Raw genomic sequence first — 15,504 nt, 5'->3', positions numbered from 1 at the left:
TATGATTAGAATAAGTCCCTGGGACATTCTGAATATTCTAAACCAAATCTGAATCACTAGAAGGTCAGTAGATAACAACATTAGATTATTAGGGTTAGGAAGAGAGGTGTTTTGGTTTTCTGTCTCTTACAGAGAAAGGAACAGACACCAGACGAGGTCACAGAGATGCGAGGATCCTTCGCAGCAGAGACAGACACAGTGACTGCCGAGACACCAACTGGGTCCAAGTGTCATGGCGTTTGGGCTCCAGCTAGTCACCTCAAAAGGATGGATCCCATAAACACAGCAATAACCATGAAGGGGTTGGCGGAAATCCAGGAACACCAGACCAACGAGGTTCGAGAGGCTCTTGGGGAAAAAGGGGGACGCGTTCCTGTTCCTTTTTCTGGAGGATATACAGGAGACACAGGACCCGAGGATACACAGATCGTTGTTTGAAATCGGGGCAGAATAATCCCCTGATCTGTGCCACGACTGAAGGGTTGTCTAACCCCTGAGGTTGAAGAAAGAAGAGCAGAGGATCACCCAACTGGAAGACACTGGTAGCTGCAGCAATAAAATAAAGGCTAAAAGCTCCTTGGACAGAGGTTCTAGTCTGAATACGTCTGAAGGGTATAAGGTAGCACCAAATAAAGCTGTGGGAGGACTGGGGAGTGTCATCTGTACCTGCTACTGTTGGAATAATAGTTTTTCTTACATCTGAACTGCGCAAACACAGAGGTCCTCTAACATATGGTTCGCCCATCAGGGGGACAAAGGACCTCGGGAGTGAGAAGAGATGAACCCGGACACACTGGATTACAGGGTGTTGGTGAGCTCATTATTCTAACGAGCTCATCAGGGGGAGTGTTAGATTATAATATTATTTTATGCCATGTTATACCCCTAATTAAAGATTGTGAATTATTATGTAGTCTTAGTTGGCATTATTCTCCTGAATTAGAAGAAGCTGATAACTATTGCATTAGTTAAACTGATTTGTATTACATTAGACTGCTGATTTATTCTGGATGAATGATATTGTTTTATGATGTTATAAGAAATACTGTTTGCAGAAAGTCATCGCCTTATTTGTCTGATTAGAAGAGAACGGAACATGCTGGAGTTTTCTGCCCCATCTCAGCAGGAGCAGATAAACGGGGAGCCAAGGTCGTAGCTTAGGCGCCATGTGAGAGAAAAGCATGTGAATGTTTAGGCTTTTATGATAAGGTGGGGGCACCAGAGGCTATAAGAGTTTGATCAATGCTCCACCATTTTGAGATCTGAGGCTGTCTGCATACAGTGTCCATCTCCCACGCGTGTGACTATTAAAATCATCGTTTGACTTAACTCGGCCGGACCAGTGTTGTTATTGTGGTTTTTTCTCTTGTCTCCATCCCCAATTTTGAACTCGTAACAGGGCCCAGTCATGAAGAACTTTAATAATACTGTTAGCTTAAAGAAAACGACGTCTTCTCTGTGCAGTTAATGAATGGGATATTAATGAATTAATAAAAAATGTCATGTAGGCTATTACAAGTAAACTAGTGTGAAATAAGAGGACTGTTGATCAGCCTACGCTGTGGAAAGCTGTGACTCTGTCACTGACACGTGTGGCATGATGGATGCAGTCATGCTGGGAGAAGCTACGTGAGTGCAGAAACCTCTGATCACCAGACGATCACGTGGTCATCAGTTTTCAAACAGCTCATTGCAGTTTTATAAATCATCTTCAGAGGTTATTTGAACCTTGTCTTTGCAGAGACCTGCAGACCTGAGGCAGTAATGCAGTGATAATGACCAGCACACAGTGTAAGTCATGCTGCAGCTGCCCTGAATCTACAGTGTTGGTTATTCCCACCATGTCTCTATGTTTCTGATCCAGTGTGGACGAGCTCTTTATTCAGTCTGAACTGGTTTTAAAACTAAAATACAATTGATTTGTTATTCATAGATTTTCAGATTTACTCTTACACAAAAAAGTAAAACATTTTTGTTGCCAGATCACACGTATTTACTTCCAGTCCTGAACAGAAGGAAATCGTTTTGATGCCTAAATGACATTTTATGTTCAGTGACAACCTGGTGTGCTTGGGTCCATGAATGCAGTGGTGTCGTGAGTGGGCCCTGTTACAGTCGTCAGTGCCAGCATGAGGTGTCAGTGAATATATTTACACATTACTTCATTTAAAGTACGAGTTTGTGTCTCTGTCCACAGGCAGTCAACCCCGGCTGTGTCCTGGAGGATTTTGTGCGCTGGTATTCACCTCGGGATTACGTAGAAGAGGAAGTGGTCGATGAGAAGGGCAACACGATGGTGACGGGGACACTCAGTCCCAGGATGAAGATCCCAGGCAACATGTGGGTGGAGGCTTGGGAGACTGCCAGGGTCACACCTGCACGACGCAAAAAAATACTTTTTGATGACACCAAGGAGGCCGAGAAGGTCTGAAGCAGGTCGTTCGTTTTGCCGCATGCGTGTTTTTAAGCCAAACGTGTTTACTAAGTGGATCACAAAGTGTTTTCATGAATGTTTCTGCTGATTTTCAGGATCAGCTTCTGCCATGGGACCGTTTTGGCTCATGTATGTTGGAGAAGTCAGTTTAACACAGATCTGTGCTCACAGACATGTTGAAGCATTTTCACATGTTGATGAAAAAGGATCTGATGCTGTCACACACGATGTTTAACTGACACACAGCAGCTCTCTGTGGTGTGATGGTGTTAAATGAAGAACAACTTTAAACCAGCTTCTATTAATGATCCGGTCGGCTTTATGGGAAAGGGACAAACAGTAACTGGGGTTAGTTGTTTCCTCACCCAAAGAGGGTCCTGGATTTGGACCCGGGCAGGTCCCTGCCAAGCGTTTGCATGTTCTTCCTGCACATATGAAAGCAGAGCTCGGAGCTCCAGTTTGCACCATCACTGAAAATGTTGCCTGTCTTTTAAAGACATTGTTTATCCAAAAAGAGAAAGTTAAAAATAATGCTCACTGATAGTCTTATGACAGATTTAAAGATCTGGGTATGACCGGTCCCTCTGTGAATAACCATCATAGAGAAAGGTCACCGTTTATCTGGAGTCTTCTTCAGAGGCAGCCTGTTGGCTGTGCAAAAATATTCTGTTGATCTGAAAGAGCAAAAAGAAAACAGAAGCCAGGAAGACTAAACTTTTTGGGGGTTTGTCTTTAGGTTCTGCACTACATGGCGATGCAGAAACCTGCAGACCTGGCCCGTCACCTCCTGCCCTGTATACTTCATGCAACTATTCTGAAGTTGAAGGAAGAAGGTAAGTCCTCACCGTTTGGTTGAAAAACACGTTTATATGAAATAAAATCAGGGAAAATAACTCTGAGCCCACAGCAGGTAAATTATAGTAAGACCGAAATACAAAAAACTAAAGATATTAAAATAAGTACTAAGAAAATGAAATGCAACCCGAGATGTTAATGCAGAAAAAAAACCAGAAGCTTCATCTTGGACGCTGCCAGCATAATGCACAGGCTTTTGACGGGGCTCGCACACAAACACAAAGCAGATGATGAAGCATCACCAAATATGTTTCTGTTGTGATATTTTGATACCATGGTAGCATTTACAGGATATTGTTTTTGATGATGTTATACAAAGGACCCTGTTTCTGCAATGCCCTTTGTTTGAACCTCATCTCCTCTTGCTGTGACCCCATGGGCGACTTCCCTTGGCCTGCTGGTCTGGAAAATCCAACAGTTCATCTATATGTAAAGAAGGCACTTAAACTGGAACAGGCATAGCTGCTTGATCCTGCCGTGGAACAATAGGACGGGGTGCAAGCTCTCATGCTCCCAGGACGTGGGGGTGCATTCCTGGAGTGCACACCAGGCTTGCAGCCTGCTAAGGATCACACACAATTGATTATGTGCCTCTGGGTATACATGGTTAAACATTTCCTAATGCAAATAACTACATGCAGTATTCTACCATGTGCAAACTTATATCACTAAAGGATTCTAACTGTCTAGTGTTTAACGGACCTTTCAAAGGTATGTTGAGATTATAGAAGGCCCCTTTCAGAGCTAGGGGGAACTTCCTTATATGGTTGTAACTTGAAACTTGTTGACACACAAACCCTTCTGCCTATAAAAACTGCTGCACAAAGAATAAACTTTGAGTTAGTTTGGGATGACAATTTAGAACAGTCTCCGCGTCTTTTTGTTCTTCCAAACTGCTCCCGGTACTCCGGCCGGTGCCGTAATTAACCGTTGATCATGCTTGAGAATATTTTAATTGTTATAGGAGGATGAACTCTGATGATGAAAGCCCACGCCTCAGAGAAACCCGGAATGGAGTTTCTTACAGTTTCCAAACCAAAGAAGATAAGATGAAGCATACCTGCGCAGCGGTGGGTGATGAGGAGAGGCCACAGCGTGTCTGTCTTAAAGTGCAAGTTTGTGACAGTTTAAAGCTTAACAAGCTAAGACGCCAAACATCCAGAGCACAAAGACAAGTCAGAGGGCTTTTTCAGACACACACTTCTAAACCGTCGTGCTCAACAGTGTCTCTGCTAAAACTGCGTCTGTGCTCTACCCCTGTAAAGTTGCCTATCGAGTGCTTAATGATAAGGTGCATGGTAGCTGCTTTCCTCTGCAGGTGGATGAAGCCACTGATAGTGACAAAGGAATGACTTCTCTGGTGTATGCCTTATACCAGGGGTGTCAAACTCAAATACACAGTGGGCCAAAATTCAAAACTGGAACAAGGTCGCGGGCTAACATTAATATTTATTGAAAAAAAAATCTTCCTCCAGATTTAAGAATGAATCTCTTCTTATGGACTCAAACAAGTTTTGCTGAAAAACTGAATATGGAACAAGCAAAGTTTAATACTAAACAATATGTATATTAGTTGTATAATACCAGTAGGCCAGCTCTAATAATAATTTGGTATGGCTTCGCGGGCCAAATGTAATTAGGCTGCGGGCCAAATTTGGCCCGCGGGCCAGAGTTTGACACCTATGCCTTATACTGTCATCACTGCCACCCTGCTGCAACTGACTGAAGCATCCTGATGCCAGGCTGAGCATGCATGACGCATGATCCCGCGTGATCCCTTGCATGACCATCTGACTGTTCTTGGTGGAAGTGACTTGACAGAGCTATCGAGATGAAGTTCTCTAACCTGTACAACAACCTGGCCTGTGGCAGTTTGCGTGTCGCCTCCACATTGCCAGAGATCACTAGCATATCCAGACACTTCCTTGGCCAGCATTTAGTGTTGATGTCTCTCCCACTGAATATGCCTGGGTAATTTTGGGCTGGCATGTTCATTAGAGGCAACCAGAACCCATTGCAGCTGGATGCTGCATTTATCTATGAATGGAAAGAAATTGCTCAACAACAGATCTGCAGTCTGTGCTCAGACAGGTGACTGCTTGCACCTGTCTGAGGTAATACTGTCAAGCACCGTCATTATAACAGTCTTGTACTATACATACAGTGTATATATGTGTTTTGTTTCTTTCTTTCTTACTACTATTGTACATCAGTAAAGTGCAGGAGCCCATTTTTCCAACTAGATAAAAGTCTAATACAACCCAAGAAAACAGCTTAGCCATGAATCACACTTTGTAATATCTGTGTTTGGATATTACAAAGTGATTTTATTAAACAAAATGGCCTATTAAGGTTAAATATGAGCTAAATATGATATTGTAGTCCATTCGTAAGAGTGTTTTGAAGTGCTTATTTTACTAGGTGACCTCTGTGAGGCAAACATACAAAATGCTGTATGCTATCTGTGAGGCTCATATGCAATTTCTTAAATCCAAATCAAATCAAAACAAAGCTTTTTTTTTATGCAATGAAAGGTTCATTAAAACAATGTAAATATACATTTCAAAACAATTCATGGCAACAGTTGCCAAGTCATGATGATGTCATGGGCTCCATTCCCCAAATTCCACAGTTAGGTTTGATTTTGAACACTTCAAGACAAACTGCAGACAAAAAAAACTAAGAAAAGCAGTCACAAAACTCAAGATGAGTGAAGAAGGCCAGCTGCCATACAAGTCGAGCTCAGTAAATAATGAACTCTGTTTGGAGGGACAATTTTGTGATGCAATCATCAAAGTGGAGGATGTTGAATTTCCGGTCCACAGGATCATCCTATGTAACTGTACGCCGTACTTCAGGTGAGTTGCTTACCTGATAATGTGAAGGACAGTTGACTGATTTATACCTGTGAAAAATGTAATTCATGGTCTTAGTTGGTGAAACAGTGCCAACCAAAAGGAACAGGTTGAATCATAAAACTTTTCTGATAGAAAGACTTTGTCACGGTCAACTGACAGATACACCCAAAACCAGTGATGCCGGTAACGCGTTGCTTAGTAACGCGTTACTCCGAATATGACCCCTTTTTCAGTAACGACTAATCTAACGCGTTACTATTTCCATAACAGTAGTCAGATTAAAGTTACTTGTCCAAACCACTGTGCGTTACTATTTTTTTAAGCAAAAAGATTTGGTTTTTTCTTTTCGTCTCAGCGGATGACAAACGCATACGTGTCGTGAAACGTCACATAAGCGACAGGTCACGTTTCCCGCTCACAAGCAGCCAGCGACGTAAAAAAGTGTAAACAACAATGGAGGGAGAGAGATGTTCGTTCTTTAGCTGGAAATATGGTCACTATTTTGAGTTTCTGTCAACTAAAGATTTAAATATTAAGGTTCGTTGTACACTCTGTGTTGGCGAAAAAGTGTTATCTACCTTCAAAAACACTACGTCAAACTTAAAGAAACATTTGGAGTCGCAGCACAGCACAGTCAAACTCACAGAGAGAGTCCCACCAAGTGGTCCGAAGCAGAGAGCCGTGACTTCCGCAGAAGGTCCTACACCCCCCAAACAACAAAAGTTGGACTTTGGTGCAAAACCAGTAAGTGATGAAGAATTGAAGAAGTTGGTCGCGCAGTATATTGTAGAAGAAATGCTACCTATAAACACTGTTGACTCGCCCTCGTTTCGTGCCATAATAAAAAAGATCCCTACTTCTGTTAATGCCGAGCTGCCTCACCGAACGACTTTTACTTCTTACTTGGAGAAGGAGTTTACAGAAATGGAGAGAAATTTGAAGGCCACACTGAATGAGATTGACTTTGTTTCAACTACCGCGGATATTTGGACTGCTAACAACAGAAGCTATATGGGAGTAACGCTCCACTGGATCAGTAGAACCACATTAGAGCGTCACAAGGTTGCATTAGCATGTAGGCGAATTCGTGGTAGACACACGTATGATGTCATTGGTACAGAAATCGAAAACATTCACTCCTCTTATGGATTACTCAACAAAGTAGTTGCAACAGTTACTGATAATGGATCCAACTTTGTTAAGGCGTTTCAAGTTTATCATCCTGTCACGGAGTCCGATGATGAGACGGAGGAGGAAGAGTCCAGCCCCAAAGACGATGATGTCACTTTTTCTGATCTGTCAGAAATCCTCTCGGCTGAGAATGAAAGTGATGGTCAGCTGTCTCTTCCCCCGCACCACAGGTGTGCTTCGCACACCATCAACATAATTTGCACACGTGATGTGGAGAAACATTTAACAACCAATGCAGAGAGCAGGGCTGTGTATAGGAGCAGCACAGCAAAATGCACAGCTCTTTGGACCAAATCGAGTAGATCTACACTTGCATCAGAAACAGTGGAAGAAATCAGCAAAAGAAAGCTCCTAATACCAACATCCACAAGGTGGAATTCCTTTTTTGATGCTGTAAAGAGAATTGCAGAAATCCCCATGGGTGAGCTGAATACTCTGTGCACAAAGCTAGGACTGAAGTGCTTCAAAGATCAAGAATACCAGTTCCTGCATGAGTACTGCATGGCCATGAAACCTCTGACTGCAGCACTGGACATTTTACAAGGCGACTGTCCATATGGAACTTTACTACCAACACTTGAAGTTCTGATGCAGAAGACCCAGGCTGTGAAAGATGACCTCTCCAGGATGACTGCAGGCCTTCCAGATGCCATTGTACAGGTACGCTCTATCTTGAAATTAGTCAGATTTTTTGCTTCATACAATTCACAAACATGGAACAGAATATTAATTATCATTGAAAAATAAGATTAAAACAATTAAAATGTTTACAAGTAACCTAAAACAAAATTAATCCATAATACTGATCTCATATTAGGCATGGTTTGCAAATAATTCAATAACATAATAAATTGTAGGCATAAAAATATCAATTATGTTTTTTAGGCTATTCAGACTCGTTTCGCCGGTGTGCTGGATGACAAAGATGCCCTTCTTGCAGCTGCCAGTTGTCCAAAATTCAAACTCCGATGGCTGAGAGATGCAGGAAGGAGGGAGCGAGTAAAACAGCTTCTGACAGCAGAGTGTTGCACCACTGCTCCTCTGGCAAAAAACCCTGCCAGTGTGCCCAGTGCTACTACATCTAGCAGCCAAGGTGAGATGGACTTTTTCACTTTTGAGGCAGAGCCAGAGGAGGAGACCTATTCTGCAGAAAAAGAAGTCATGGACTACCTGATGTCAGGCTACGACCTTCAGATTCTGCATAAATTTTCAAGCATAAAGACAATTTTTTTTAAAGTATAACACTCCAACCCCATCAAGTGCTCCTGTGGAGCGACTTTTTAGTCTGGGAGGTTTGGTGCTCACGCCTAAAAGAAATCGACTTTCTGACAAAAGGTTTGAGAAGCTTCTGTTAATGAGGTACAACCACTGGTTTACTCGCTCCACTCTACTGTTTCCCCCATAACATGCGATGACAACATATACTGAAAAAACAGACAATGGGGAATCCAATTTAAATAACTATTTACAAGTAATTGAATTAAGTTTATCAAAGTCACTTAATAAACTTATTAAAGTTTTCAAGTTGATTAACTTAAAACAATTACCTGCAAGGAAGTAAGGCAATTTAAGTTGGACCTGCAGTCTCTTTTTTTTTTTTTTTTCATAAGATTAGTCCAAAGTTACAAAAGCGGACAATAGTGCTTACATGTGGATGGTATAAAAAGTATCTTAAGGGAAGTCAAGAAAGACTCTTTGTTTGTTTGTTTGTTTGTTTTTTTATAAAAAGTATTTATGTTAAGTGAAGTAACAAGACTGTCTTTATTTTCATACAAACAAGTATTTCTGTCAGGAAAAAAGTTTTAAGTTCAACTTCAAATGTCAGGAGATATATTGTTGACATTACTGTTAAAATACACTTCCAATAAAGTGAGTATTGGCAAAATCGGTTGATGTTTTTATGTTGAGGCAGTGGGGAGTGTTATTGGCAGCTTCTGAAAGTAACTAATAAAGTAACTAGTAATCTAACTTAGTTACTTTAAAAATACAGTAATCAGTAAAGTAACTAAGTTACTTTTGGAAGGAGTAATCAGTAGTCCGTAATATATTACTTTTTCAAAGTAACTGTGGCAACACTGCCCAAAACATAATGCAAACATTTGCAGATTTCATCATTACCTTCACAGAGCTCCAGATTCCACTTCAGTAAATGTGCCATTTAAAAAGCACTGTGAATCACTTGGTGATTGTGTGAAGTCTAATTGAAGTGTTTTATTAAGTTACATTAATATCTTCCCCACTGTTATTGAGACAGTAAGACACACCAGACTTCCTGATACTAAAAAGGTTGAACTGTGTTATACAGTTATACGCTGAGCAAAAGTTTTGAGTTGCCTCTCATTTTTTTATATTTTGCTTTGAAACAGATGATTTTTTAAAAGTCCACTTGAGCAATAGTTCTGTGTTTTTTTGAAGACTTATAAAGGTTTCGTTTGGACATTTTTCACCCTTTTTAGTCCAGTGCTTGTACCCGATCATTTTCAGAGGAATGGTTTCCTCATCCTCATCAGAAATGGTTTCATGGTTCATGTAAAACCTGTTAAAACCAATAAATAAATGTTAAGAAAAAAAAAGAAAAGAAATGGTTGTGGAAGGGAAACAGAGACTGTAATTAAGCAACATGCACTGGAACTTCCATAAGGAAAGGAAACAGACTGAGGTATGCCAAATTACGCAATAACTAGACTAAATATCAGGGTAAACTGGCCCTATGGAGTTGATTTCAATATTTGTCATAGAGGTACAACAGTGAGTGTTTAGAGTTAACTTTAAAGCACGGTGGAGGCTCTGTCATGGTGTGGGACTGCATTGTGTTTGGCAATAGCTTCATAAACATGCTGCCAATGTAATAAAGACATTGAAAACCCAACAATCAAGTGCACTAAACATGTACAAACTCTGTTTTGGAGTTATTTGGAGTACTTGTGCATGACATAGTTTATTATCTTGTTGCCTCCACACCTTTTAATATTCTCTACTCTGTCTCCATCTCTACCCTCAGGGCTCTTTTCACCCACTGCAGCGACCCAGACAAACAGGTCTTCAACATACCTGGCTTGTCTTCTGAGATGATGGCACTCATCATTAACTTTGCATACACCGGCTCAGTTTCCATAACGGGGGAAAATGTAGTGGAACTTCTCATGGCAGCTGATCAATTCAATGCAATGGACATTGTGAAACTCTGCTCTGACTTCCTCGGGGAGCAACTGTGCCCAGAGAACTGCGTTGGCATTTGGCAGTTCACAAAAGTATGCTTATCACCCGAACTACGCACCAAGGCCTACCACTACATCATCAGTAACTTTGAGCAGGTTGTTCTTGAGGAGGAGTTCCTGCAGCTAACTGTGGAGGAACTTGCTGACATCCTTGATAGAGAGGACCTCAATGTGCAGTTGGAGACCACTGTGTATGAAGCGCTTACAAAGTGGATTAGCCATGTACCTGTACAACGGAAACAACACCTCACCGCTCTGTTGTCCAAGGTCTATAAACTTTCATTACTACATTTAGTTTGGACTTAAATCTTCAGCATTTAAGTCATAGATTGAGTCGATCCATCTGGGTATAAGGATGCTTTAATATCTTGAGATGTTGCTCTTTTCAGGTGTAGCCAAACCACATTTAAGAAATTCTCTTCAAGAGCATTAAAACCGTATCAGATCTCTACACACATACTATAGAATAAATTATATTTATTAAGTATAGTTGCTAGGGCTATGACTAAAAACTGTCCCTGTTGACGAAAAGGCTAATGGTGTCTGACTTTGGTCGCTCTCTTGCTAGCAATAAGAAAATTAAACAACATTAGGAGCATTATCCTAAAGAAGCTTGAGTTTACTAAAACTGATGTAGTTGAAATTCATAGTCACATTCTCTTCAGTCATCTCTCTATAGGTCCGACTGGGATTGATGACGTCAGACTACCTAAAGGACAATGTGCTGTCTAGTGAGCTGGTGGAGGCCAATTCTGAGTGCCTGTCCATGATAAGTAATGCCATCTTAGACATACATGATCTAGGAAGCAGACCCTTCATGTCTGCCTTGTATCACCCTCTTGCTCGTCCCCGCCTGCCTCATTCCATCCTGCTGGCCATTGGGGGGTGGAGTGGTGGTGAGCCAACTAACGGCATCGAGGCCTACGATTGCCGGGCTAACCGCTGGGTCAACGTAACGAACAACCTCGAGTGTCCTCGTGCTTATCATGGAGCCGCCTTCCTCAACGGGTACGTCTACTCCGTTGGTGGCTTCGACGGGGTGGAGCATTTCAACAGCGTCCGTAGGTTTGACCTGACCACTCACGCCTGGAATGAGGTGGCGCCCATGCACTCCCGCCGCTGCTATGTGAGCGTGACTGTGTTGAACGGGTTCATCTATGCCCTGGGAGGCCACGACGGGCATGTACGACTCAGCAGTGCAGAGCGCTATCAACCTGAAATCAACCAGTGGAGTCTTATTGCACCGATGCACGAACAGAGGAGCCACGCCAGCTGCACAACACTTAACAACCGGGTGGGTGAAGTAAAACAGTAGCAGAGAAATAGAGTAGGGTCTAAGGCACACAGGCCTAGAGACCTGTCAGCAACCTTTGGTAACAACCAGTTGCTAGGGGAAAATGTGTACTCCTCAGCTGGTTAGGCAGTGGTTGTATGAAAGACTCTACAGATTTCTACAGCAAATAGTTTGAGTATTTGCAGTAAGTCAGAGTACTCCATGCAAACCTCAACAGTCTGCTTACGACCAAAGGAAACACAAGGAGGCTTGTGGTGCAAAACCTTCCTGGTTACAATTTCACAGTAGTGACAGCCATCAACCTCCAGCAACCACTTGCCAACCAGTCAGGGAATACACATTTTTACAGTGAAGCGAGGTGCAAGATAGGTCACAAACTGGTTTCTATGTTCATGTTTTCAAATTTAAAAGTATAGTTTAAAAAGTTGAAAAATATACTAATATATATCTATTTTGTTTCTAACTGATCACAAGTGCATCTTTGCATTTATGTACAGTACTTTATTTGAGTTGACTTGTCAACTAAAATATAACAGATATTAAAAAAATTGTAAAACACACACATTTGTTAATTGTCATATTTTTCAGTTGGACACTTGGGTACTGAGTATCGGTCTTACTTCACAAATGATGTGGAAACATTTCACTTACAGGTAACATTGTTTCCAACTGAAATCTAAGAAATGTAAAAATTTTTAATGTCCCTTTTTTGTTTTCAGATTTACATTTGTGGTGGACTCAATGGCAACGAGTGTCTGCAGACAGCTGAATATTACAACCCAGAGAGCAACCAGTGGACGATGATCAGTCCCATGAACAGCCGCCGCAGCGGGATAGGTGTCATTGCATATGCGGATCATGTCTTTGCAGTAAGACCACAAAGTAGTGCTGACACTCACGTAACATACAAATCAAATCTGTAATGTGCTTTGATCAGCAAGGCTTAACACAGATTTGGCTGACACAGAATTTGGCTAACTTTGTTTTGTATTTATCAATGATCAGATTCCTATCCTGACCACAGGTTCAGAGAAGGCATTCTTACTCATTCTATGTATTAATTTAACTGATTAGTGATGTTTCTGCCTCTCTTTTTTTTTTTCATGTGCCTCATTCCCAAAATGTTGTGTCTTTGATGATTTCACATTTCACTCAGTACAACAGAAATACTTATTCAAAACCAACATTGTCATCCTCATCGTTCCATAGAGGACATATGTTAGAGACAATTTCAAACTTATCCTGCAATACCTTTAGAAAAATGAGGGAATAAGCCAAGTGATTAGAACTCATCCTCTGGGGACGGTAGGCCTTTTAGCTGTAAATTTATCTTGCTATTTGCCTTAAAACCACTTATTTAGTTGTTTTGCAGCTGCACCCTTTGGTAAAAAGCAAAGATTTTAGTCTCACCTTCTGAGACACACTTCTTTATTTAGCTAGCTACCGTTTAGTATTTATTTTCTATTCAGACTAAGTCCCTATTCAAAAAAAGGAAAAGTTATCATCAGCAGAATGCAGTGACCTTACCCTGGTGCTGACCTCAGGGTCTTTGATCAGGCTTATAGGCACCAAGGCCTGTCAGGGCTACTTTAATCTGTTATAGGAAGAAAGGACTGGAACTCAATGTTCCTTTTTGGACTAAAGGCAAAAGAGCTGTGAAGACATTTATACTGAAAACACAAATACTTTTTGTTGAGGGCTATTCATCTTTGTTGATAATAGCGTGGTGTAATAGACAACAGCACTTTAATAGCTGTAGTTGAGGCTTGAGTGAAAAAAGGTCTCATACAGACTTCCACAACAGCTGGCTTCTACTTTATTTTACTTTCTCCTTTTAATTCAGAAGTCATTTTCACACACCACTGCACCCTGATCTTTTCTAGACATTCCCAACAAATGCGGGCCTGTGAAAATGCAAATACTGGGACGTTAATGGGCCTTTTTTAAACAACTTTTATGTGTAAACTCCATATAACAGCATGAGAATATGTCAGGTAGCTGTTCGCTTTATCCAGGTAAAACCCTAAACCAATCAGAGTATTTCCAGTAGTCAGATCACACCTAAGGTAAACAATTTCCTTGCATCTGCTACCTATTAAGGGCAACTTTGGACAATATTGCAACTTAATTCTTCCGTCACTTTCTGGAGTATCTGTGCAAAAGCAGCTAAAGACATATAGCAGGTGCATTTTCTTACAGGGGTACGGTGAAGCTGGTTACACTTACATTCAATCATTTGAGCCACGTATTTACTTTTAGGTTGGTGGCTTCGATGGAAACAACTATCTGCGCACCGCTGAGGCTTACAACCCGCATACCAACACGTGGAACCTCGTGTTCTCTATGCTGACCCCCCGCAGCAACTTTGGCATTGAGGTAATTGATGATCGCCTCTTTGTCGTCGGGGGTTTCAACGGCTTCACCACCACTTCGGACGTCGAGTACTACACCGCTTTAACCAATGAGTGGTATGAGGCGTGCGACATGGATATTTTCCGCACAGACTTGAGCTGCTGTGTGATGTCCGGACTTTCCAACCTGACTGAGTACACCTTTCCTCGTGACTTCCTGCCACTTGAAAATGTTCTGAAATTAGCAATGGAGTCAGCAGAGTCCACGTAAAATCTTTAAAGTGCAGTACTGCCATGTGTCAACATCTGAGTCTCCAACATGAAGGACTGAAATAAATCTTTAGAGCATTAAACTGCTGGTGAACTGGACATTTTATGTATGTATCTCAAAAACTTTCAGTAGGAGAGCCTGCACTGTAGATACTGGGTTTTATTAAGAGAATGCAATTGCAACAATAACAAATTGAAAAGATTTTTTCATTCCCTGTAATGTATGGCTGCTGAGCAGCCATACCAGACATGCACACAGGGTGACCAGATCACAATAAGCCGCATGTCGGACTTTTCAACTCTTGCTAGGTAAACACCATAAGAATAAAGGGAAGTTTTCACTCTCCCTTGTTATTTCAGCTGCGGTTCTGTCTGGTAACAGTCTATAGGTTTGAGTAAGGATGTATCCAATATTTTACAGTTGTACTAGCCAATACCCAATAAAGCAATTCTTACTTTTATACCAAACTAGTCAGTCTCAGCTTAGTCAATTTACTCTTTCACAGTAGAGCCTATTTTCTGAATAGTCTTCTGTCTAAACTCAAGATTAAAAAAAAAAAAAATCTTAAAATTAACTAAAAGCGAGGCTGTCTCTGCACTGCACAAACCAAACACAAAATGTCGGCATGTTAGCCAATATTATCGTGCACCCTTAATTATAACACTGGGCTAACCTGGCCAAATTACAAACAAAAATCAATCACAACCAACATGGACTGTAGTAGCCGTGGAAGGAGAGAGGAAGTCCTTTCCTATAGTCCATCTGACCATATTGGCTTTACTGGCCAATAAAAGCAGTCCACTCAGCCATGCTCTTCTTGTAAGATGATGTGAGATCTCTCTCATGGATTTTGTCCAAGAGAACCTCCGTCTGTATGACGGAAAGCAGAGTGGCTACACACTTTGGGTATGTAAGGTGAAGGGTGTAATAGTAGGCCATAAGGTATAAAGCACCCTCGGTAACCAAGTCTTTTGGAAATGTGGTTATTGGCACATCTCCTACCGCTAGGATGCAGTTGGATGGACTCACAAT

The 15,504-nt window shown here is 41.4% G+C and overlaps 2 protein-coding genes across 2 annotated transcripts; both read left to right on the top strand.

Moving 5' to 3' along the window:
* Positions 1-2,078: 2,078 nt before the first annotated feature.
* On the top strand, positions 2,079-4,634 carry LOC308406713 (rab3 GTPase-activating protein catalytic subunit-like; the record flags this gene model as incomplete). Its single annotated transcript, XM_080897895.1, has 4 exons — positions 2,079-2,090; positions 2,198-2,425; positions 3,171-3,267; positions 4,608-4,634. The coding sequence occupies 4 exons, from the start codon at positions 2,079-2,081 to the stop codon at positions 4,613-4,615; spliced, it is 345 nt and encodes a 114-aa protein (XP_080754021.1). The 3' UTR covers positions 4,616-4,634.
* Positions 4,635-10,333: 5,699 nt separating this feature from the next.
* LOC308406712 (kelch-like protein 10) lies at positions 10,334-14,472 on the top strand (the record flags this gene model as incomplete). Its single annotated transcript, XM_080897894.1, has 4 exons — positions 10,334-10,823; positions 11,236-11,850; positions 12,570-12,719; positions 14,110-14,472. The coding sequence occupies exons 1-4, from the start codon at positions 10,407-10,409 to the stop codon at positions 14,470-14,472; spliced, it is 1,545 nt and encodes a 514-aa protein (XP_080754020.1). The 5' UTR covers positions 10,334-10,406.
* Positions 14,473-15,504: the final 1,032 nt, after the last annotated feature.

Source organism: Rhamphochromis sp. 'chilingali' (assembly GCF_963969265.1).
Source record: "Rhamphochromis sp. 'chilingali' genome assembly, chromosome: 12".
Taxonomy (NCBI): domain Eukaryota; kingdom Metazoa; phylum Chordata; class Actinopteri; order Cichliformes; family Cichlidae; genus Rhamphochromis; species Rhamphochromis sp. 'chilingali'.
The sequence above is the reverse complement of the archived record's forward strand: the minus strand, read 5'-3'. Positions and strand labels throughout refer to the sequence as shown.